Consider the following 22,782-nt stretch of genomic DNA (forward strand, 5'->3'; position numbering starts at 1 on the left):
AAAAAAAAAAATTATCTGAAATGAAACATAAATATGAGACCCCAGAAGAAGGAGATTTTGCTACTGTAAGTGGTGCCATGCACACCTAGTGATAAAGCTGTAACAAGTTGGGCTTCATGAGAAGGGGGCCTTTTGTCCTCCCCTCAGTTCCTTTGTCCATCCTGCTAGCAACTGCCTCAGGGAGTTAAAAAGTAGATCGAAACCCTGTATCTAGGGTGTAGGTAACATTTAATTTTGTGACTGGGTTGGTGGGTACACAGCTTTGTTCACTTTGTCGTCATTCATGAAGCCAGAACACTTACAATGTGGACTTTTCTGTATTAAATTTACACTTCAATAAAAAATGCTTAATTAAAAAAAATCTTCTAGGTGCCCAATGAGAAAGCCTGAGCATTGAGTTTGCAGACATGAGCATTGAGTTTTCCTAAAGTCATTCACCTGAAGCGAGGCTGAAGAGACGTGGTCTGAGTCAGAGGACCTTAGTACGACTTTCTAGAAAACCCCTGGTAGAGTGGCTTTTTTTAGGGCCTTGGGAGAGATTGTGTGGGATGGTAGTAAAAGCACAATTTTATTTAAAATAAATTTAATAATTAAGAATGGTTCTCCAAGATTCAGAACAGGATAGTGGCTGTATTTACCACTCTCCTGCCTTGTCTGTCCTTATAGTCTTAGCCCTATGTTCATTCAGCCTTTGCAGCCAATGATGTTAGAATCTCCGCCAATCAGGAAAACGCATAGGTTATGTGCAGTCATCTCAGAACCTGAACAATGAGACTTCCAAGGTCAGGGACCATGACTCCTCCAGCTTCTGAAGTCACTTGTCCCCATCCTCACAAAGTGCATGCTGCATATGTGCTGTAGATACCTTGGCAGGACATAAGACCTAGATGCTTCTATCTCCAGCTCAGCGTCACTTCAACTTATGATAAGTCTCTGTCTAATGAGGCCATCAGATTGTGATGCAAACACATCACAGAAGACAACAAATGCCTGTCTATGCCTCTTCTCTATTCAGGAACAAGGCAGGAAGAAGATTTGCGTACCTCTTATGGACTTACATAATTTCCCCATGGTCTAGGGAGTTTCCAAAGCAGCCAGCATTTGTCACTAGGATGGGTAGAGGGGATTGACTGGGCAGGAGGGGGCATCACTGGACAATTTCCAGGGCTTACCATGCACTGCAATATCTTTCGTGTCCTGGATAAGGGCATTCCCCGCTGCCACTTGAACAGTGATGGTGTTGGTTCCCTCTGTGAGGAATGTGAAGGAAATGCTGCTGTCCAACGTGATCAGGGGCTAAAAGAGATTGGAAAGACCAGTTTAATCCACTGTGGGATATAAGATGTCTTCCTTTCCTATAAATCTCAGACTGTCACAATTCTGTACAGCATTTGCATATCCTCAAGGGATCCTAACTTGAAAAAGAAAAAAGAAAATTACACAGCTTCCTAAAACTCTGATTATATCTAGTATCCAGGAAGAGTATTCATACACTATAAAATGTTCATCCTGAGAGATGAAGATAAAACTGGACACCCTGGACTTTGCTTGTCATTCTGTTCCTTTTCCTGGGGGCAAAGTAGAAGCGCCTTTTGTAACCACTTCCCGTTGGCTCTGGAAAGAGGAGATCATTTCAGTTCCCCAGTACTCCATGTCATTTGTATTTTCATCCTCTATTCCACTGGATATAAGACTATTCAGAGGAGTGACCTCATTTTAGTCATTTCTGTATCACCTATCTTGGCATATTGTCTTACATGCAGCAGAATAGATATATAGAATAGGTTGGATACAAGGTCATATTATTGGCTTTTTAATTTATTTTCCATTGCAAGATATTTCTAACATTTTCAATAGGTTAGAAAACATAAAACTACATATTTGTGATAATTTTTTTAATGTTTATTTTTCTGTTTTCTTTTCCTTATCCTAACATATAGGGATTTGCCAAGGTTAAGGTAAGAAACAGAATGATTTTTCCCCACTGTAAATTAGGATCTCAATAAAATCAGGTACTTATTGGAAAGAAGAGAATGAAGATCCTGAGATTGAAGAGTCACTATTCAGTGGTCATCTTGAGCCCATGCCCTCTCAAGTTCTCTGGTGTTTGCAAGGTAAGACATAATACTAGTAGGCTTCTCTAAGGCAACTCATAAGGAGATATCACAAGCCCAGAGGAGCAGACTCCCTCTCCTCTCTGTCAGGAAAACAATAGGATAGAAAGTAATAACGTAGCCAGTTGGGCATGCACAGAGATGCCCTTTAAGGGGGTGAGTGTGGGCCAGTGCTCCCACAGCAAACCCATATATCTAACTGAACATGGCCTGGAATTGTGGGCCAGAACCCTGCAGAGGCTTAGAGAGGCGGCTTTCAGACAGCACCCCTGCAGCAAGACTTTTTTTTTTTCCCTAGCTCAGAATTTTCAACTGGGACACTGAAGTAATACTTTGGTTTCTTCTACTTTAAAATTCTATAGCTCTATTTTATGACTAAGCTGATGGCTGGAGTTTGGGAAGATTAGAGATATTGCTCTAAGGTCTGACACCTTTCCTTCTCTGTTTACTAAATGAAAGAGGTTGAATATGGAAAGAGATATACTCTTTCCCTTAACTAAGGGTAAACCCCAGAATTCAAGCATTCTTCCCTGTATTCATGGCTCTGTGATGAAACACACAAAGGTGTGTCTGTATTAATTAAACAACAAATGAGGTGCAGTAGGTTCTGTGATGCACTTCAATGCCAATGGGCCAACCATGGTTGTTTAGTGTCCTGTGTTGAGGAGGAATCTGAAGTCAAGTTGGGCTCAGCATAGCAATGTTGGCCAAGGTCATTGAATAAGATAAAAACAACATGTGTGTTTGTATGTCGCGACCTCTAGTATAACAAGAACAGAGACTTGAAACTCTGGCTCTGTCACTATTTTAATGACTAACCTTGGGCAAAGTTTGTTCCCTTTCCGGGCATTAGTGTTTTTTTCATTTTGTTTTGTTTTTTATCTGTTAAATAAAGGGTTTGGATTAGAAAAGCTGAGGGCTCACTCAGCTTGGAATATACAGGATAGATGACTGGATTTTGGCACACTTTCTAGTTCCTACTGGTCAACCCATTAGGTCTTATCTGTAAGAATCCCTTCAACTGCTTCATTACCTTAGAAAAACTTCAGTTTTACAAGAAATTGCAATAATTATTTCCAAAGTAGTTGTGCCATTTTACATTTTATGACTTAGCAATCTCAGTCCTGGAAATGTATTCAAGTTTAAAAATATATATATGTGTCCACAAACAAACAAAATGTTCATAGCAGTATATTCATAACTGCCCCAAACTGAAAAGAGCCTAGGAGGATTCATCAATAGAAAAATGAATTAAAAAGTCATAGTATATTCATACAATGAACACAAAAGAACAAATGCTGATATCCACAACAGTATATATGAATCCAAAAACCATAAGAATCAAAAGAAGCCTTACATAAAAGAATTCATATGGTATGATTATATCCATGTAAAGTTCTAGAACAGGCAAAACTATTCTATGATGAAAAAATAGTGGTTGGTTCTGGAGATTGGGGGTGGGAATTGATTGAGACTAGGCATGAGAGAACGTTCAGAAGTGACAGTAACACTACATATTTTGATGGGGAAGAAGTGTAAATAAATATTGAATTTTTGTTAATGATTTGCAAGCCAAACCATTTGGGACAAAGTATATAAGTGTCTGAAGTTTACTTTGAGATGGATCAAAAAATAAATATCAATTGATGATGGATAGAGGGATGGACAGATAGATAGGTGTGATCAAACAAGCATAGTAAATGTTAACAGTAGACTACAGGTAGTGGGTATATGGATATTCACTGTAAAATCCTTTCAGCTTTAGAGCATGTTTGAAGTTTTCAATAAAAATTGTTGGGAAAGAAACAAAACAAAAAAGGAATCGATGTGTTTTTATTTTTCTTGATTCCATGAATGACCTCTCTTGGGCCATGACCTTCCATTTTGGTGATTGCCCTCAGCTGTCTCTTATCTCTTCCCACCTCGTACACCATGTTTTTAGTTATCCCTTGGCAGTTAGTTCTTTAGGGAACCTTCACTACTTCCATGTCACCTTCTACAGCTCTCAGTGGCCTAGGTGGCCACCTGTCCTTTCCCTGCACACTCTGCTCATCTTATACTCAGTGGTTGGTGCTGGGATGACCAATGACATCCCTTTCTGAGGGGACTGGAATTCATCTTGTCCCAGATTTGATCTTCTCTCCATCTAGCTGTTTCTCTAGGAGAACCACAGGCCAGAGACACAGGGTGGCAGGACACGGAAATGTCATCTGAGGTGGGAAGGAGTGTGCTATCAGACCAGCCAGTCAGGGATCTGAGCCACAGCAAATAAACTGTGCTGAATGGTAATATTTGGTCTCCGGGTGGCAGGCTATAGGTTTCTGTCCTGGGGAGATGGCAGAAGCTAATTTTGTTCTTAAAATTGCTTTTGTTTTTCATCAGCTATTATGACAGCATGGCTAATATCACCTTCCTTGAAAAGGTGGCACACTCAAAAGGATCCTTGAGTTCTTTCTTTGCTACCGATATCTAGTGAACAATGCTAAATGAAATCAAGTATTTTAAGGTTCATTTACAAAATCTATTAGGCAAGCAGATACATTTATTAAGCCAGACCTCTGTTAATCCCAGCAAATTAGCCTTTCAGAGCCCCACCAATCCAACAGGTGGCCAACTGACTTTGTCTCTGTGCTTTGTCCAAGCTGCAGGGCCAGCCCACATGGAAGCTCCTTAGAACACTGTATTTTGTCGTGTATACTGCACACATTTTTGCCCAAATTTGTGAGGGTAAAATAAGGATGCATATTATACATAGTACTAATTCCGTATCTACATAAATGTTTTTAATTCTTTTATTTATTATTATGAGTTAAAAGTATAATAATAAATAAATAAATGCAAACATTCCTTTATAATACAAAAAAAACCACCCCAACAAAACAAGTACCTAAATATAAACAAATAAAAATTTGAATTAAAACATTAAAATGAAAGCCTTTTTCCCCTGAAAGTTTGGGCCAAAAACGTAGGTGCACATTATACATGACAAAATACGGTGATATCTCACACCCTGCCTAGGCTTTGGAGTACAATCTGTTACACAGAGACTCCCTCATGTGCAATAGATTACTGAGCCCAGCAAGAAATCGACAAAGCTCTGAGTGATAATTTGGTTGTGATATTTTCACTTGATCAATGGAGCAGGGAACTTCAGGGCAATCTTTGGATGTAGCCTACACCAGTTTGCCAGGCACAGTAAGTCAAGTCATTACTGAATATTATAAAATCTGCACAATTTAAATATATACCTTGGTGAAAACTGCTATTCCCAAATTGGACAGACTATGCAATCAATATTCTTGCCTTAATTAAAACCTTCATCAGATTATATAGTAATGTGTGAAAAGGGCTTATCATATAAAGTGGAAAAGGCAGAATATATAATTTGGATATACTATGATTAGAACTATGCAAAAGCTCTAAAATACACACTAAGAATATTTTGAAAGAAATAAAGCAAAATAGTATGTATAGACTATTATCTGTGACTCTGTGGCTAATGTGAAAATTCACAGCCAGGAAAAAAGAAGTACACACAAACATACACACACACACACACACACACACACACACACACACACACACACACACACACTTCAGAAATATCTCAGAGTCTAAAGTATTACTGTCCATGAATTTGGTTCTATCTTTCATCATTCTATCCTAAATCTGAGTGTCTGTGACAAAATNACACACACACACACACACACACACACACACACACACACACACACACACGGAAACTCTTCAGAAATATCTCAGAGTCTAAAGTATTACTGTCCATGAATTTGGTTCTATCTTTCATCATTCTATCCTAAATCTGAGTGTCTGTGACAAAATAAAAAGCATCTATTTATGTCATTCAAAGCCAACTGTCATCTCTCCTTCTCACCATTCATTTTTTTTCCTCTGGTTTCTGCTTAAGAGAAATGTCTGCTTCGTCTGAATCAGTCTACACAGACCATAACCATGCCCAAAGCCTTATCATTACACACAAAAATCCATCACGCTCCTCTCTGCCTCAGCTCTACTGCTCACTCAATGCTGGCTTAGGTCTGACTTCATTCAGGATGCTTCCCATGACCAATAATGTTTGCATCCATCATCCTCTAGGCTGCTGGACTGGGCCAGTAAGATGACATTCCTTAGTATAGTACCTTAGAGTATCTATTACCTTATAAAATCTAGCTTTGGAGGTTAACTTCGTATTCCCAAATAGATTGTATTTCTTGAAGGCAACAACTGGGATGTACACTGCTTTGTATTGCTCACAACACTTCGCACAAAACACAGGCTCTTGAAAAAGATCCATGGAGGTACTGATGCAATTTCACACCTTCCGTGATAGGTTTGTAGGTGCAGGGACCTATAGCTGCAGTTCAGGAATGCTTGTTCTCTTCTATTTACTTATTTCTCACACTTGCACACCAACCATTGTATGTGTGTTCATTGTGCCTTCTATGTGGAATGTAATTTCCTCGAATGTAGGGGCAATGTCATGTGTGTTCTTTTATCCCTAAGGGTACCACGCAGAGGGCTGAATATAAAGGGGGTGTTAATTGATTCTTACTAAGAGATTGATCCAATTCAACCACCTGGGTGAACCTGTCCAATTCACCTAGTCACAACACACACACACACACAGCCCACTGCCTTCCAAGGTTATTAACCTAAGTGTTTTCTCTATAAAATGGGGCCATCTCTCCTGTGTCAGTGATGATCTGATAATTAAATAAAATAATGTGTACGGAGAGTCTCACACAAAGCAGTATTAGGAATAAATGCTTAACATCGGTATCAACCCCTTTTACAGGTCAGTTAGCTAGTCAAAGGGTACCAAATAGCTCTAAAATCAGAGAGCTCACTACGACACCGAAAGACACTGACCGATCCATTTGCCAGTCAAATATGGTGCTCACCGGATCAGTTACTGGGTACGGAGGCCACCTTGATGTGTTTATAGCCCAGTGCTAGAAAAAAAGCACGGAAAATGTGTCTCTTTCAAGTGAACCAAGTAACCATTCTTAGAGGTGAGAGGGCAATAAATGGAACTGAGTCGGGCTTGGCACTGAGATCTACATAGATGCAAATGATGAGCAAGCACAGCAGCGCCTGATATTCTCAAGTGCCTGCATGTGTTCTGAGAGTACCTTTTTTTAAACTTAATCCTTAAAGCAATATTAGAGTATAGTTACTACTATTATTCCGACGTTACAATGAACAAAATTGAGGCCCAGAGAAATTACATGATTTGACAGAAAGCGTTCAGCCAAGAAGAATCTGAGCCTGGATCCTAACCCAAGTGTGTCTTATTTCAAAACTACTTTATTCGAATGGCTCTCATGTGTTGTCATTCCTTGGTTTTTGGGGGAACGAAAAACAACTAGTAAACCTTTGAGGTCTGGGTAGTTGTGTAGCACTTTATGCTCAAGTTTATAGATGGAAAATTCCTAACCAAAGGAATACATCAGGTCATCATCAATGAAAAAAAATAATAAATCCATAATGCCCTTCTGTAATTTTAAAATGCCCCTCTCATAATATGATATAATATAGATTAGATAGATGGATATTTCAAATAATCACTCAATGTTCATGGATTAGATATTAGTACCCTTGCTTTAGAGAAAAGAACACTGAGACTCAGATCAGGTGATCTGTTCAAGCTAACACAGATAATCATTAGAGAAATAAAAACTAGATTCCTCAAACCCTGTATCCATTTTCTGTTTATTTATCAAATATTTATTAGATACTGTCTGGTGTATCAGGCCTTAAAATGAGCACTCAAAGGAAAAAAAAAAAAAGGTGCTGTAGAGAAACATCATGCCTTCGGTTCCCTGCTGGCTGCTGAGTAAATCATTGTGTTGATAACAGCCAAGAACTGCCCCCTTGCTCTCAATCGTTTCTCAGTAAAAATCATCAGCGAGCACTAACAGCCAACACTTCACATCATCAGCGAAGAAACGAACTTAAAATCCCTCCTGATTACTTTCTCTCTTCAAATGAGCTTCTCTTTTCCCTTCACCGTGTCTGTCTGCTAGCTTTTGAGGCAGGAATTTAGGGTCTGTAATCTCTAGGTGACAGAGGTGCAGCTAAAGCATCCTGGGCCAGGGGGCGTGGTAGATGGGAGTGAGGAGACCAGGATTTCAATTTAGACTACAATTAACCAGCTGTTAGATCCTGGAGTGCTCATCTCACACAGGGAGTTTCACTCCTCTAATGTGCCAAAGGGGATCTTATTAAAAACCTCCCTACCCATTGCCCTGGTGAGTAATAATCCCAGAGACGCATCAGTACAAGACAAGGATCTGAAAGTGGATAGCATGGAACCTGCAAACAGAAAAGGGGCCCTTGGGTCCATGAATCTAGTTTTATCTTTTATCAATCCATCCTAACTCACATTTTTTAGGACAAAATAAAACGTATCCATTTAGTGAGTACCTAGTATGTCCCAGGGAGATGCATGTTATCTTATTTAGTTTTCACGACAATCAAGATGACATAGATATTCTTTTCAGTTTGCAGTGGAGTGAATTCAACATCAGGTCAAATGTTTTGATCAAGCTCCCAGGGCCAGCTGTGAGCATGTGTAAGCCCTGGAAACCTAACCCATGTCTCTCAGATTCCTAAGCCCTGTTCTCTCCATCACATGCTGCCTCCCTTCCTAAAACAGAGCAGGGATGAACCATCTCCCACATTTATCGTGCAGCAGCCCAAGTTCTCTTTGCTCGTCTCAAAACTAGCAAACAAAACCAGGATTGTTCCATCCATGTTTTAGAGAAATTACTACACCAGTAACTGAGTATATTTATCAGCCTTTATATAGGTATTCAGCATTTCCAAGTCTGATATGATAAATTTCCTAAATTATTTAAAAAAAAATTAAAGGTCTCTCTAAGATGAGCAAGGCCAATCACATCAAGAATGAATAAGGGAAATGCAAAGACTAAAACAGGAACAGAGAAGAATACCAATCCCCTAAATTGAGGGACCCTCAGCCTAACTGCTTTCAGCTTCTACTATACAAGCACAGTCATTCTTGACACAAGTGTCACCATCACTAGTGGCTGGGGGCAGGGAGTATGTGCAAAGCCCAGAGTTTGGCCCTTTCAGTTCTTCTTTGCAACTTGGTAACATCAGCGCCATGCCCAAGAGGGAACCCTGGCCTTCATAAAGTACCTTGTCAGCCTTGATAAGAATTCTTTACACATCAATTCAGATTTTGCAGATGGGATTACCTAATCTCAGGGATGCTAAGTGACTTCCTTGATATTATATAGCTAGTGAGTGTAAAGGCCAGGATTAAAACATGGAGCAAAAGATGTTTTAGAAATACTGATTACAGGAGCAAGAACAACCCAATTTGTATAGTTTCTCAAAGTACTCCCTTCCGTAGAATTACCTAAATTTTCCCTATTATAAAATGAAGTTGGTGTAGGGAGGTATGTGGCATTCAATTATGTGGATTCAGAGCTTCATTAAGTACACCCTCTTGCCCACATCCCCAGTGTCTCTAACATCAATACAGAAGCTGGAGCCCAGGAGCGCTCAGTACAGATCTAATCAGACAGCGAGCAGAAAGGGCCGAACCTTCGTGCTGTTGCCGAACCACCAGAAATAGGTGAGCGTCCCCAGCTGACTGGGCCACACGACTGCACTGATGTTGACCTCCTTATTCCTGATGGCGACAAAGGGAACTCGGAGATGGACATGCTCCACAGGACCTAAAGGAACAAGGAAAAACAATTTCAGCGTTTCAATTCCTGGAATAAACAGTCAGATTCTTAATCTTAATCCCTTTGACCATCACCTGTAATAAAGCAAGGCTTATAACCTCACAGATGTTGAGAGCGAGAGAGTGAGGTGTGTGTGTGTGTGTGTGTGTGTGTGTGTGTGTGTGTGTGTGCGCGCGCTTGAAATAAAGCACCATGTATAACAGGGAAATCAGATCAGACTTCAGCTTTTTTGAGTGACATTTGAACTTAATTTAACATCTGATGAGCCAAACCACAAATGCTTATGAAACTCCAGTCCAAGGACAAAGCTAGTTTACTAGAGGCTTAGCCAATAAATAGGAAGGTAAACAGCAGGCTCTTTCATTTCTGACGATGAAGCTGGATTGTGATTTGGGGTCAATGCACTGAATGCAGAGCTCTTCCGTTATCCTCAGTGGTTAGTTGGTTCCATCCTCTTTAACCCTCAGCCACTGTGCCTTGCGTGGGCGGTACCCAGTGGGTGTCATTCAGAAGCTGGCAAGGCTATTTCACAAAAAAAAAAAAAGGGAAAAAGTGCATCTCCCTAAACTGAAGGAGAAACAAATGCCAGGTTCCCAGATAATCAAAAAGCTGTTTCTAAAAAGGTGAGCAAACATTTCTTCTTTTTTTTTTCTCAGAAAATGTATATAAGCAACATCAAGTTCTAAAGTAGCAGGTAAGGGAGTATACAGGAACATACTCTACGAATAGCAAGCGAGGATTTTAACTTAATTCATTTCCAAAATAGAGTGAGAAGAAGGAAGTGTTACTATGTCAGTGTCGCATCTGTGCGATGGATAATGTTATTCATTAACTCTCTGTGGGTTTTCTCCCCACCTCCACCCCTTCCTCTTTCCTTCTCCATTTATCTTTCCTCCTTCCCTTCTTTCCTTCCTCCTTACTTTCGCCTTTTCTGTCTTTGCTTTCCTCCTTTCTCCTCCTTTCCCTTCTTTATATCTTTCCTACTTAATCAAATCAAATTAAAATACTCTAATTATCTGTTCACACTAAGAGCACGTTTTCCTGGTTTCCACTGTGATAGTTTGATGAGAGGAAGTGACTAACAGTCACAACTACAGCAAGGACATCTCTTTAGCCTGGGGGGTCTTGAGTTCCTTTCACTGGTGGGAGATTTTTCAGGCCACCCAGCCATTGCCATCTGCATCCTTGGCCATTTTAAAGACAACTCAGTTTAAACTGAAGAGATGGCATGAAAACAGATGGATGCTCCTCATTTCGCCTCTGGTTCAAATTTAGCTACAGGATCTTTTCCTCTATCTTACAAAGCCTCGAGCCTACATAGACTGTTACAGTGTCCTGAAAATAAGGGACAACACTTCCCCTGCCTTCCTTATAGAAATGAGAACATACGGCAGTGATGTGTGGCTGCTAAAAGCACCATAGAGTTAGTTATGGATTGGCACTATTTCTACAATGACCTCCACAACCACCACAGCATCACTGATTCTGTGCATCGTTGGGTAGACTTCCCTCTGAGGACAGTAGGCATATATCTGGGCCTCACTGGACATATTCTGTACCACAGGTAAGTGTATATTGGGGGAGACGGGGTTCGAACATGGACTGGTGTCTGGGTGAGGAGACCAACCAGGCCTGCTTGCCACTCTCCATATTGTGCTTTTCTGAACAGTCAACAAGTCTTCAAGAACCTGTGTATCAGCTCTGTGACCTGATTCCAGGCATATGGCACCTCAAGATTTCTTCCAGCAAATAGTTTGAACCTTGCCACTTCAGATCCACATTTGGCTAAAGGCTTAATTATTTTCGATAAGGAAGCCTATTCAGTTATGTTTGTATGGTTCCATTGTTGATGAGAGTAAAAAACAAAAAACAAAACACAAGGTGTGAGAAAACACTGGCTACTTTCACTGCTTTATTGATTGATTTTTAGGAGTTTACTTGATTTATCTCCCTTTGTGGTTTGTGCTTTACTGATTAATGGAGAAGAGAATGAGGCAGCGTGAAGGCGTCCCTGGCCAGCCTAGGTCCAAGGAGGAAGATGAGAAGTCTGTTTCTTATATTAACACCTCAGAGTCTTTCTCCACACCTAGGTGTGGGACCTTTATCCTTCCTCTGCCGGGAAAGGGGTCTTTTTTACCCTCAAAGTCAATGTTCCCCTTCTCGTGGGAGAGTGGCCTGAAGGCCATTCCCTCCCTGGCCAGCTCATGGGAACCCTGCACTTTTCCACAGTGAAGGAATGAGGCCACTATGGCTGTGTTTCTGCAGATTCTTCTCAGCATGCTGTCACTCAGGGGCCAGGGCTCACACTGTCAGGTACGTGGATGCCCAAGAAGATGAAAGGAGACCTCTTTCTCCCTAAACTCCTACAAACACAAAATGGATGGAGTTCCCATGAATTGGAACTCCATCAAACATGGTCACATTTATTCCAGCTTCAGGATCAGCATCTTTGGGTAAATATTGGGTCACCGGGAAAGTCATGATGTATTTTTCTATGTTTTTCAATGCAAAAATGAGTCATGACTTTCCCAGCGACCCAGTGGAATCTCAAGGAACAACAACATGTTAGTAGCTTCTTAGGGCAAATAGCCTAGGCCAGAGGCTTCAGGCTTTACCCTAGAGATAGACTATGGATTAGGGAGAAGAGAGCTCTAACGGGATTCAAGGGAGAACACAGCAAACCCCTAAAATCCTCACTGTCAAGTAGTGCTCTTTTTTGATAAAAAATCTAATAATCTGTGCGAGATTGGTTATTATGGGCGGCTAACAACTACTTTTGTTAGCTAATGGCCCAAGGTGAGGCCAAGAGCAGTTTCCACTATAATAACTGTCTGGTAAATGCAGCCATGATTGATTTGGAGGGAATTATGAGCACGATAAAAGTTTCAAGGAACATTTCCTCCTTCATGCACATAACCCACAGTATAAGCCTGTTCCCTGCTGTTGTGTTTTTGCCACTAAGACACAGCCTTTGCACCCTGCAGGCAAGGCCCACTCCTGTCAAAATTGGGAACATGAATGGGGACAGGTCCTTGGGATAGAGAAAAGTAATTTTTTTTTCTTGTCTTCATTTTCAAATGCAGCAGAAGCGTCAGGGAGTCCTTTGTACAGTTGACCTTACACGTGGATCTTCTTCAATAAATATGTACCATGCTGTAAATATATTTTCTCTTCCTTATATTTTAATAACATTTTCATTTTCTCTTACATTTTGTTGTAAGAATACAGTATATAATACATATCACATACAGAATACGTGTTGATCAACTGTTCATGTTATCAGTAAGGCTTCTGGTCAACAGTAGGTATTTGTAGTTAAGTTTCTGGAGAGTCCAAAGTTATTCATGGATTTTCAAAAGCAGTGGGTGGGTACCACAACCCCCGTGTTGTTCAAGGGTCAACTCTAATTATCATAACAGGTAACATTTATCATGGGCTAAACTGGGTGCTAAGTGGCATTTTGCACACTGTGCGGAAAAACTATTAACACAGACCTGAAACTGCCATCCTTTGAAAGATCTGTGTACAAGATTGGCCCTTGACTAGCATCTGGGAACTCGGCTCTGGGGGTGTTTCCATCCAATAGTTAACTGTTAAGAATGGTTCATTCTGTCTACAATATGGTTTATTCTGAACACCTGCTTTCCTCTGGGAGTCTGGACCTTTGGTTTATGTTAGACAGAGGATGCCTACTTCATGAGAATTCAATAAAAATCATGGCACTGAGTCTCCAATGAGTTTCTCTTGTAGACAGCCCTTCACACATGTTGCTACAACTCATTGTTAGAGGAATTAGGTGCATGCTGTGTGACTCCACAAGGAGAAGACTTGGAAGCTTGTGCCTGGCTTCCTCCAGACTTTGCTCCACCGACCTTCTACCTTGGGTGATCTTGCTCTGTTTCCTTTCTCTGTAATAAATTATAGTCATGAATCCAACTATAGACTGAGTCCTGTGAGTCTTTCTAGAGAGTTACCATGCCTGGGGTGATATTCGGGGTCCCTGACACACATAAATAATCTAATTTGATCCTCACAGACTTCCCCCCGCCCCCTTGCTCTGAACCCTGGGCACATGAACACCCTGTGCACCACCCACCTGGTGCTGCTTCTGGCCCAGAACGATTAGAGTTGGTGGGGTGTGATGATCACCACCTGGGCCATCGATGGCCCATTTCTAACAGCAGCCCACCTTCTCCACCAGAATGTAAACTCTGCAAGGGTAGGGCTATATCTGTATTGTTGCCTCCCCAGCGCCTAGCAGAGTGCCTTGCATATATTAAGAACTCAACATATCAGTGAAATCATACGGTTCTCGACTTTTTCTGTCTGACTTATTTTGCTTAGCATAATAATCTCAAGATCCATTCATGTTGTCCCAATAAGCTTTAATAAAAAGGAAAAAAAAAAAAAGAACTCAGCAAATATATGTTAAATAAATTAGTGAATGATTAGGTGCTTCATTTATGTTTCCTATTTACTGTTACAAGAGCCATGTGAGGCAGGGTACCAGTTAGAATTAAGCCATTTTAAAATTGGAGTTCAGAAGACTGAGTGATGAAATAACTTACCTCACAGCCACATAGCCTGGCAACCATAGGAATATAACAGATCTATAATCCAGGTCTCCTCCTATGTACTTCCCCTATCACTGTTGGTCCTTGTGCTACTGTTGTGACTGGAATGTTTGGACACTAGCTAGATTACTGTTTGCCAGGGACTTCTTAAATGTGGATTGTTTATAAGGTACAGTTTATATCATCACTGAGTTATTAATAGGAAAGGTGCTCCTTGTATCCCCTTAGACTCTCTTAAAACATACAATTTTTACCATATACTCCATAGCATATTATCCAAAAAATAACACTGTGGGGTATTTAAGTACGAACCACAGAAGTCCTTAGACACATGAGTCTCACTGACAGAGGTTTAGGAAACCAATACCAGCCCCATAACACCATCTCCCTGACTCAACGTTCTAAAACCATAATTAAGTTTCAATTTACATGAGTGTCAAGTCCCAGAATAGTAAATACACAAAATGCATCCAGTACAAACAAAATATTCAGAACTTCAGCTGTTGCTTTGCTTTGTGCAAAGCAATAGCCAATAGCAATGAAATACATTCTAGGACAGCCAAAACATTTTGGCGAGTTCTTAGAATTGTTTGCAATGCAAATCGACTTGCAGTACCCTTAGATGTAAGAATTAAGATCTCTTGTGTGTTCAGTTCTACATTTAAAAATATCTAAACATGTATTTCTTTAATCATTCTTTGGCTCTTCCAACAGAGACAACAAAGGGAAGGGATTTTCACCTCAATGTGTGTCTGCATGTGCACACTTGCATCTGAACAGAATGGAGCTGACAAAAAGGGGCCAGGTGGTAATGTGTTATCCAAACTTTCAAAATAATCAATCTACTTCAGTATCATGAAACTCAGAAATACAGATGAGCACGCATCTCAATCTTTTGATTTGGGTCCTCATCTAGGGTAGTGGTCACACCAAGTCCAGTCTCAGCTCTAAATTCCAGGAAGTCTGGACAGAGGGAGTTGTCAACTGGGAGGAACATAAGAAAAGGGATAGCTCCTGCTACTTACAAACCACATGCAGGAAGAGGACAGCTGTGTCTGAGCCCAGGTTGTTCTCCGCATAAGCCATCACCTGGAAGATTCCTGCACTCTTGTACACATGTTTGATGCCATCCTCAATGGGGCTGAAGTTAGCGTAGGACACAGCAATACCATCGCCAAAGTCAAGCTGGATGTTTGTCCTTTGGAGATCACCCTGCAAAAGGGAAGAACAGTTGGCCTGAGCCCATTCGCATGGTTCAGCTTGACTCCTGTCTGATGCTTCGTCCTGTGCCTCCAGCATCACCCTCTGAGGACCAAAGTCTCTCCCAGGGGGCTAAAACATCCTCAAAACAATCATCAGACTCCTGTCTAATATCCACTGGGCACCATGGCCAGGCACGACAGACCTATTGTCCCTGTATTCCCAAACCTGGGCAGACTCAGTTGATGTCACACTGGCAGTAAAGGGGAAGGTAGAGACTCTATGAAACTCTAAGTGGGAAAGCCCCGGGCTCCCCTGGTTCTCTCATGTATGGTTTAATTATTCCTCTCTTGTGTCATAATAATAACAATAGCAATAATAATAAGAGCTTACACTCATCGTTTCTGAAATTTCTGTTCCAAGCATTTAACTTCCTCACAGCTCTATAATGTAGAAAATATTACTGTCACCATTTTACAAATGGGGACAAAAGTAAAGTAATTAGGCCAAAGTCTTGCAGCTAGTAGTACGAGAGCCAAGTTTTGAACCTAGGCAGTCTGGTTTTTAATACTAATATCCTCAATCACCGTACTATAATTATAATTGTTTTTATTTTGTAGTATTTATTGTTATATTCCAAGAATTATGCTAATCATTTAACACATTATATAATACCATCTTCAGAATAACTCTGCAGGGTAGGGTGATTATTCCCATTCTACAGGTGAACACTGCATACCAGCCAAGATTACATCTCAGTGCTCTGTTGACCTTGGATTTCTGTAAACCTACCTAAGTCCCCTCTTCCCTGAAGTTTTTTCTGACCTCTTCCTCTTAGAAGGCCAAGAGACCTGGTAATGTGATATCAATGGTTCAGGTGAGTGCATGTTACCACCCCAAGCCAATACTCAGCTTCTTAAGGGCCAATACTGAACCCCATCCTTCTTTGCCCTTCCCCCCTCACTATGATGAACCAACACTTTGGATAAATGCAATTGAACCTGGTCACAAAATAAGGATACCAGGTGAAAAAGAAGAATCAGCTCACTCTGTTTATATACAAAGATGGTTGATGGATTGAAAAGAGAAATACATCATTTTGGAATCATGAGCCAATCCTTCTGCCCAGTGAATGTGCATCGATCATAGTTTCGCTTTCTGTCTCTTCCTCCATGGCAACCCGGGTGTGAGTGAAATATTGATAGCTGCTCCCTTGCCCCACATACAATGTCAACTACCTTTGAGTTTATGAATATAAATTAAAGTGGAAATGAACTGGAGGCAATTCAAATGGATAAGATCATGGCTCTTCATATCCATTCAAGAGAAGGTTTTCATAACGCTGGTCCTGGAAACTCCCTAGTGGAAATGTGATAATGACCTTTTCTGAATCTGAAAGTTTTTTTTTTTTTTTTTTTAATTCAAGTGCCCAGTGTAGGTGAAGGCTGAAGAATCTGTCACCCCAGGATAAGGAACTTTCACCATCCTGTATAATATGGGCCTGGCTTTAAAGGTTTCTAAAATATTCACCCTTGGGGAAAAATCTCCTGATTGGCTTTGGTATCTTTCCAAACTCGGAAGAGCACAGAATAATCTGCATATAAATTTGAGGGCTCTGTAAATCAGGCAAACCTTCTTGTCCCACAGCATCAGCAAGGAGTGCCTGAAAACCCCTCTGATTTTGGTAAAAGATGAAACAGCTCATATAGGGAGCAAGAGGCATACAGCAGAGCTATTTCCATCCTGGAATGAATAAATGAATACAGTCTGATTTTATTGCCCAGGTACAGAAGGCACTAAAACGTGAACTAATGGAGCAGCTAGCTCATGGAAAAGCAACTAATAAGACAGTCTTCGTAAAGATAAGTCAAAAGGATTTCAATAATCTCCCCCGTCTGCACACTCATAGTTTCAAGACCCTTTGAAAGCCTTGTGGGCTTTTTAATCAGTGGGGTTAAAGGTTAGAATAAAGCAAAACAGGCTCCTGAAAGCAATAGATAAAATTTGCATTTCACTTCTTCTGGCAAAGTTCAAAGTATATGGTCTTATGGTGATAAACATTCCTTCAACAAAGCAGAGCCTAAAGGGAAACCTCAAAGAATATATCTAGATCTGTTCTGCCAGAGACAAGTGGGCCCAGCTGCAGACTGAGTCTGAGTCTGTGTCATGGGATGAAAGAAAGAAGGTCTCTCAACACCCCAAACCCTCTTTCCCTCCTTCTATGTTCTCCCAGAAGTCTCAGCTTCTCAACATTGACTTTGGGGCAGGGACCCGAATACACCATATTTTTTTCTTCCCTCCAAGAGAACAGGGAATGACCTGCTTGTGAGTTCTGACCTCAAAGACCCAAGCCAGCACCTACCTCCTCCATGAGAATGATAAAGGTCGCATTGTGCCCCTGCTCTGCCACCAGGCGTCCGTCGGTTGTCACCACGTGGAGGCCCCGAGGGGCTTTTCCAGGGCACATCTGGGCCTTTGCGGTGTACTTCTCCCTCAGCCCGTCTGTGCAGTTGTTGGACACAATCCGCCGGTACCTAAGGAGTGTTGACCATTGTCAGTGGTGCAGGTCGTGTGGTTTGTGCCGTACGTGCGTGTGTTAGGAAGACAGGGCAAGGGAGCAGGAGCAGCACAGATACTTCACACAGCTGCTCCTAAAAACTGAGTCTCAAAGAAGACAGCCATTTAGGGAGCTAAACAAATGCTGAGGAACCGCTATCCTGCACCTCAGGAAGAGTAGCTCTTTAAACATTATTATTGATCCTACCTGGTGAGCCACGGATCGCATCAGTGTCTAAACCAGCCAAGAAAAATCAATGTCTGACTCACATACAAGATGGGAGGAGGCAGACCCACGGACTCGGGGAGCAAGGAAAGCAGGTGCTTCTCTCTGAGGGAGTCTTATTTCTAGTTGGGGAGGCCATCCCCAGCTTTCTCTGTGCCAGAAAGCAGCCAGAAGATGAGACTTCTAACTCTAATTTATCAAGAAGTCTCTTTCTCTCTTCCCTCCATTCCCAGGACATCATTCAATACCTAGTACCTAACAGTCCTGACTCTGGAGCCACGGGGATACTTTATGGCCTATTTTCTCTCTGTGTTAATGTTTCATTTCCTACTCAACACAAATGCCAGATCAGAAGCACAAGTTTGAAACTCCTGTGCAACCCAGCTGAGGTAAAATTACCTCAGGGAAGAAATCAGCGTGGGGAAACCTCCCACAAGGTGCTGTGACCTTCCAGAACAAGGGCATCTTTGTGTACATCACCTCGCTTGACCACCGACCCCAGCATGTGAAGCTAAGCCAAGAGCTTGCCCACAGCCCTGACCTACGTGATGGACATTATTTCTAGGCACAGCACTATCTGTAAGGCTGCATAAAATCAACATTCTGGTAAAACCACATAAACTCAATGCACCACCACTATCGCAACCACCATCATCATTATCAGCACCAGCTTCATCATCTTCTTCTTCTTCTACTTCTTCTTCTTTCACCCTTTATATCAGGATTAATTTACTAGCCCATCCATGTTGCCTTCTTCTGGTGGTCTTGAAAGCACATGAAACCAGATTCTTTACGTGTGGCATTGGTCTTCCACTATACCTGATATTTCTCATGTCCCCTCCCCCCACCACACTGCTGATCTACTAGGTGTGCTTTCCATCTAGAGATCTCAGGAGGATGTTGAGCAAATGTCATGTGTTATTGTCTCAGATGGAATTACAGTATATCCTCTTGTAAATATACATTATTTTTAATTACCAACTGAGCTCATAATGGGTGGAGAGCTGTGCTGCCAAACATGCTAGCCATTTCCCACCTGTGCCTATTGAGCATTTAAAATGTGGTTAATGTTATATGTTGAAATGCCACGCAATGGCATATTGTGTGAATTGCAGATGATGCATTGGAGGTGAGACTGGAGCCAGCACACTTTAGTCCCTGGCTACTCAGAGTCCTGGAACCAGCAATGTTGATTTCATGTGGCAGCTTGTTAGAAATGAAGAACCTCAGTACCACCCAGATATCGCAAATCAGAAGCTGCATTTTAACATGATCCCCAGGTAAATCATAGCACATTAAAATTTGAAGTGATGCCACAAATGGCACTATTTCATCTTTTCTTGAGGCAGAATAGTATTCCATTGTGTATATATATATATATACATATATATATATATATAAGTATATATATATATATAATCTTCTTTATCCAATCATCTATCGAAGGACACTTCGGTTGTTTCCATGTCTTGGCCACCATAAATAAAGCTACCATGAACATCGGAGCACATATATCTTTACAGATAAATGTTTTCAGAATTTTTGGGTAGATGCCCAAGAGAGGGATTGCTGGGTCATATGGTAATTCTATTCTTAATTTTTTGAGGAACCTTCACACTGACTTCCATAGCGACTGCGCCAATTCCCACCAACAGTGTATGAGGGTTCCTTTTTCTCCACAGCCTCTCTAACACTTGTTATTATGTGTCTTGTTGATGATAGCTATTCTAACTGGTATGACGTGATATCTCACTGTGGTTTTTATTTGCATTTCTCTGATGTTGAGCATTTTTTCATATGTCTATTGGTCATTTATATGTCCTCTTTGGAGAAATGTCTATTCAGGTCTTCTGCTCATCTTTTAATTGGATTGTTTTTTTGTTGTTGAGTTGTATGAGTTCCTTATATATTTTGGATATTAGCCACTTATGGTAAGTGTTGTTTGCAAAAATCTTCTCCTATGCAACTTTACTAACAATTGTCACCCCAATAAACTTTAATTTTAAAAAAATTAAAGTGATGTCTTAGATGCCCCCCATCCCCTTTCCAAATCTGTCTGGGCCAAGGAAGTGGCCAAGGAAATGGGAAGGCAACAAATGTCAAAGAAAATTTTTTCAAGCATCTGAATAACTAATAAGTGAACAATGAGAGAGTCATACACATAATTTGACAATTACAGAAAGTGGGACTTGACCTTCTTAATCTAGGAATTCCTAGGATGGGGCTTTTGAATTTTCATTTTAAGTTTTCAGGATCAGTCTATGAGAGCTTCAGTTCACCTACCATTAGAGAACATTGTAATATCTACATACCATTTGTGTTAATTTATTTCCCTTAGGACCCAAGAAATAAGGAGGCATCTCTTTACAGAAGAGAAGGCCAAAACAATAGCCATGGTCTGTCAAATGGCAAAAATTATTGAAAATGGGTAATCAGAAACATATTCTGATGTTCCTAAAAAGGCTACTCTCAGCTAAAGAGAGCCTCAGTTTTCCTTAGAAATCACACAATAACAAACTGTATCTAGTGGGTTGTTGGAAAAGTCATGACGTATTTTTTTCTATATTTTTTGTTGCAAAAATGTGTCATGACTTTTCCGACAACCCAATATATTCCAACCTACTTCAATAGTAATGCTCCCTTTAATCCCAATTAAGGGAAACAGAAAAACAGTGAGTAGAGTTCCTTCAGGTATTTTACTTACCCAGTGCTGTTAAGGTAGCTTTGACCAAGGCTGCAGTCCTTTGATGGGGATGCTGGATTGTACCAGAAAGCTGGGACACACTGGCTCTCTCCGTGTCTCTCATAGCCATAGTCACTGTCCGGAAAGTGAATATTGCAAAGTGGTACAGATGCACAAATGCTAAAATACACACACACACACACACACACACACACACACACACACACACACACACACAAACACATCCCGAAAGCCATCCAAAGGGCTGCAACACAATCTTTAAAATATTCCCAGTGAGGGCAAAACTTCATACTTTGAGAATTTACTTTTAGGTTTAGAAATAATTCCAAGTCATTTTACAGTCCAGTCTATAAAAGAAATACTGGATTAGCAAATGGAGATTGTGGGTTAAAAAAGGTATGCATATATATAATGCAGCAGGCTCACTGGCTTGGGGTGGGTGTGATGGAGGCTATAAGCTTAAAATTATATTTTGGATCACAGTGAAATTACTGAAATAAGTAGATGACAACCAAGAAAATGACTTTAAAGGTCAAGATTCATCTCTGTGTTAAGATTCCACATGTGTTACTGAAAATTGGTTTCACTGATTTTATTTTCCTATTTCCTGCAAATTTTCTCTCAAATACATAGATACAGTTGCATTCAAGTATACACATATATAGTCATTCTAACTTCTCCCAACTACATATAACTCAGGTCCCCTGTTTCCCTAAACTAACAAAACAAAACAAGACAAACCCTAAACTGTAGCTCTTTTCCATGGTTTCATGAAAGCCTACCCATAATAAAATGAGGACAGAAAGTCAGGTTCCCGTCTCCTTTTCTGCTCCATTACAAAATGAGATACTAACAAACTAGGGTAGGAGATAACAGCCCCATCTGAAATCTAAATGATGTTTCCTTACTACTTGGAGCTTCATAGGCTCCCAGGTATGTAACTGTCAAGGTAGAAAAAGAAGCAATAAAGTATTACTGCTCTGTAACCAACCAGAGGTCACTGAGGGTGCCTTCGCTTGGCAGGAGGATTTATGCTTCTCAGTTAAGCATCCAAGGGTTTCCTGAAACCCACAGACTGTGCAGAGCAATCTGGACATTTGAATATCGATCCACGAAGTGTTAATGAAACATAAAACGGCAAAGGAAATCATTCTCTCTGAACCCACTCCTCCGTGTTTCTCTGCTCCCATATTCTTTGGGCCAAGATTTAATGAAAGTCCAGCAAAATCAGAGGCCAGTTGTCTAGGTGTGTAACTAGGGTAGGACTGAAAGGGAGGTAGGAATGATAGTTTAGTTCCACATTTCTGTATCACTCAATATGTGCCCTGTCCTGTGAGAGAAGTACAACAACCCCTATCCTCAAGGGGTTTTCAGTCTTTTGAAGACAGGGATACAATGAAAGAACAGGATAATATAGTATGAAGCAGTATATACTAAAGATGTACCAAGTGACTAATGACATTGTATAAATTATCTTCCCAGCATGACTCCACCCTCCCTTCCCACCATCTTCCTCCACACCAAACTCACATCTGCACACTCCAGGCCAACTTTTCAACCCTCTTTGCCTTTGTATGCGTTTGCCCTGGGTGTGGAGCACTCTATTGCCTTCTGTATTTGGTGGTTTCCTACATGTCCTTCCTCAATATCTAGGTCAGGTGAGACCATC

The 22,782-nt window shown here is 40.8% G+C and overlaps 1 protein-coding gene across 1 annotated transcript in view; it reads right to left on the minus strand.

The window, feature by feature from the left end:
- Positions 1-22,782, minus strand: part of LOC109374521 (VPS10 domain-containing receptor SorCS3-like) — a 117,936-nt gene that overhangs the window by 16,538 nt on the left and 78,616 nt on the right. Inside the window, exons 10-14 of the mRNA XM_019629177.1 lie at positions 21,114-21,227; positions 17,990-18,161; positions 15,453-15,639; positions 9,708-9,841; positions 1,173-1,296 (exon numbers count right to left, since the gene is read on the minus strand). Of these exons, the coding sequence (XP_019484722.1) occupies positions 1,173-1,296; positions 9,708-9,841; positions 15,453-15,639; positions 17,990-18,161; positions 21,114-21,227 (731 nt within the window). The remainder of the gene's footprint in view (positions 1-1,172; positions 1,297-9,707; positions 9,842-15,452; positions 15,640-17,989; positions 18,162-21,113; positions 21,228-22,782) is intronic.

This window comes from Hipposideros armiger, unplaced genomic scaffold, assembly GCF_001890085.2.
Source record: "Hipposideros armiger isolate ML-2016 unplaced genomic scaffold, ASM189008v1 scaffold_828, whole genome shotgun sequence".
NCBI classification, from domain to species: domain Eukaryota; kingdom Metazoa; phylum Chordata; class Mammalia; order Chiroptera; family Hipposideridae; genus Hipposideros; species Hipposideros armiger.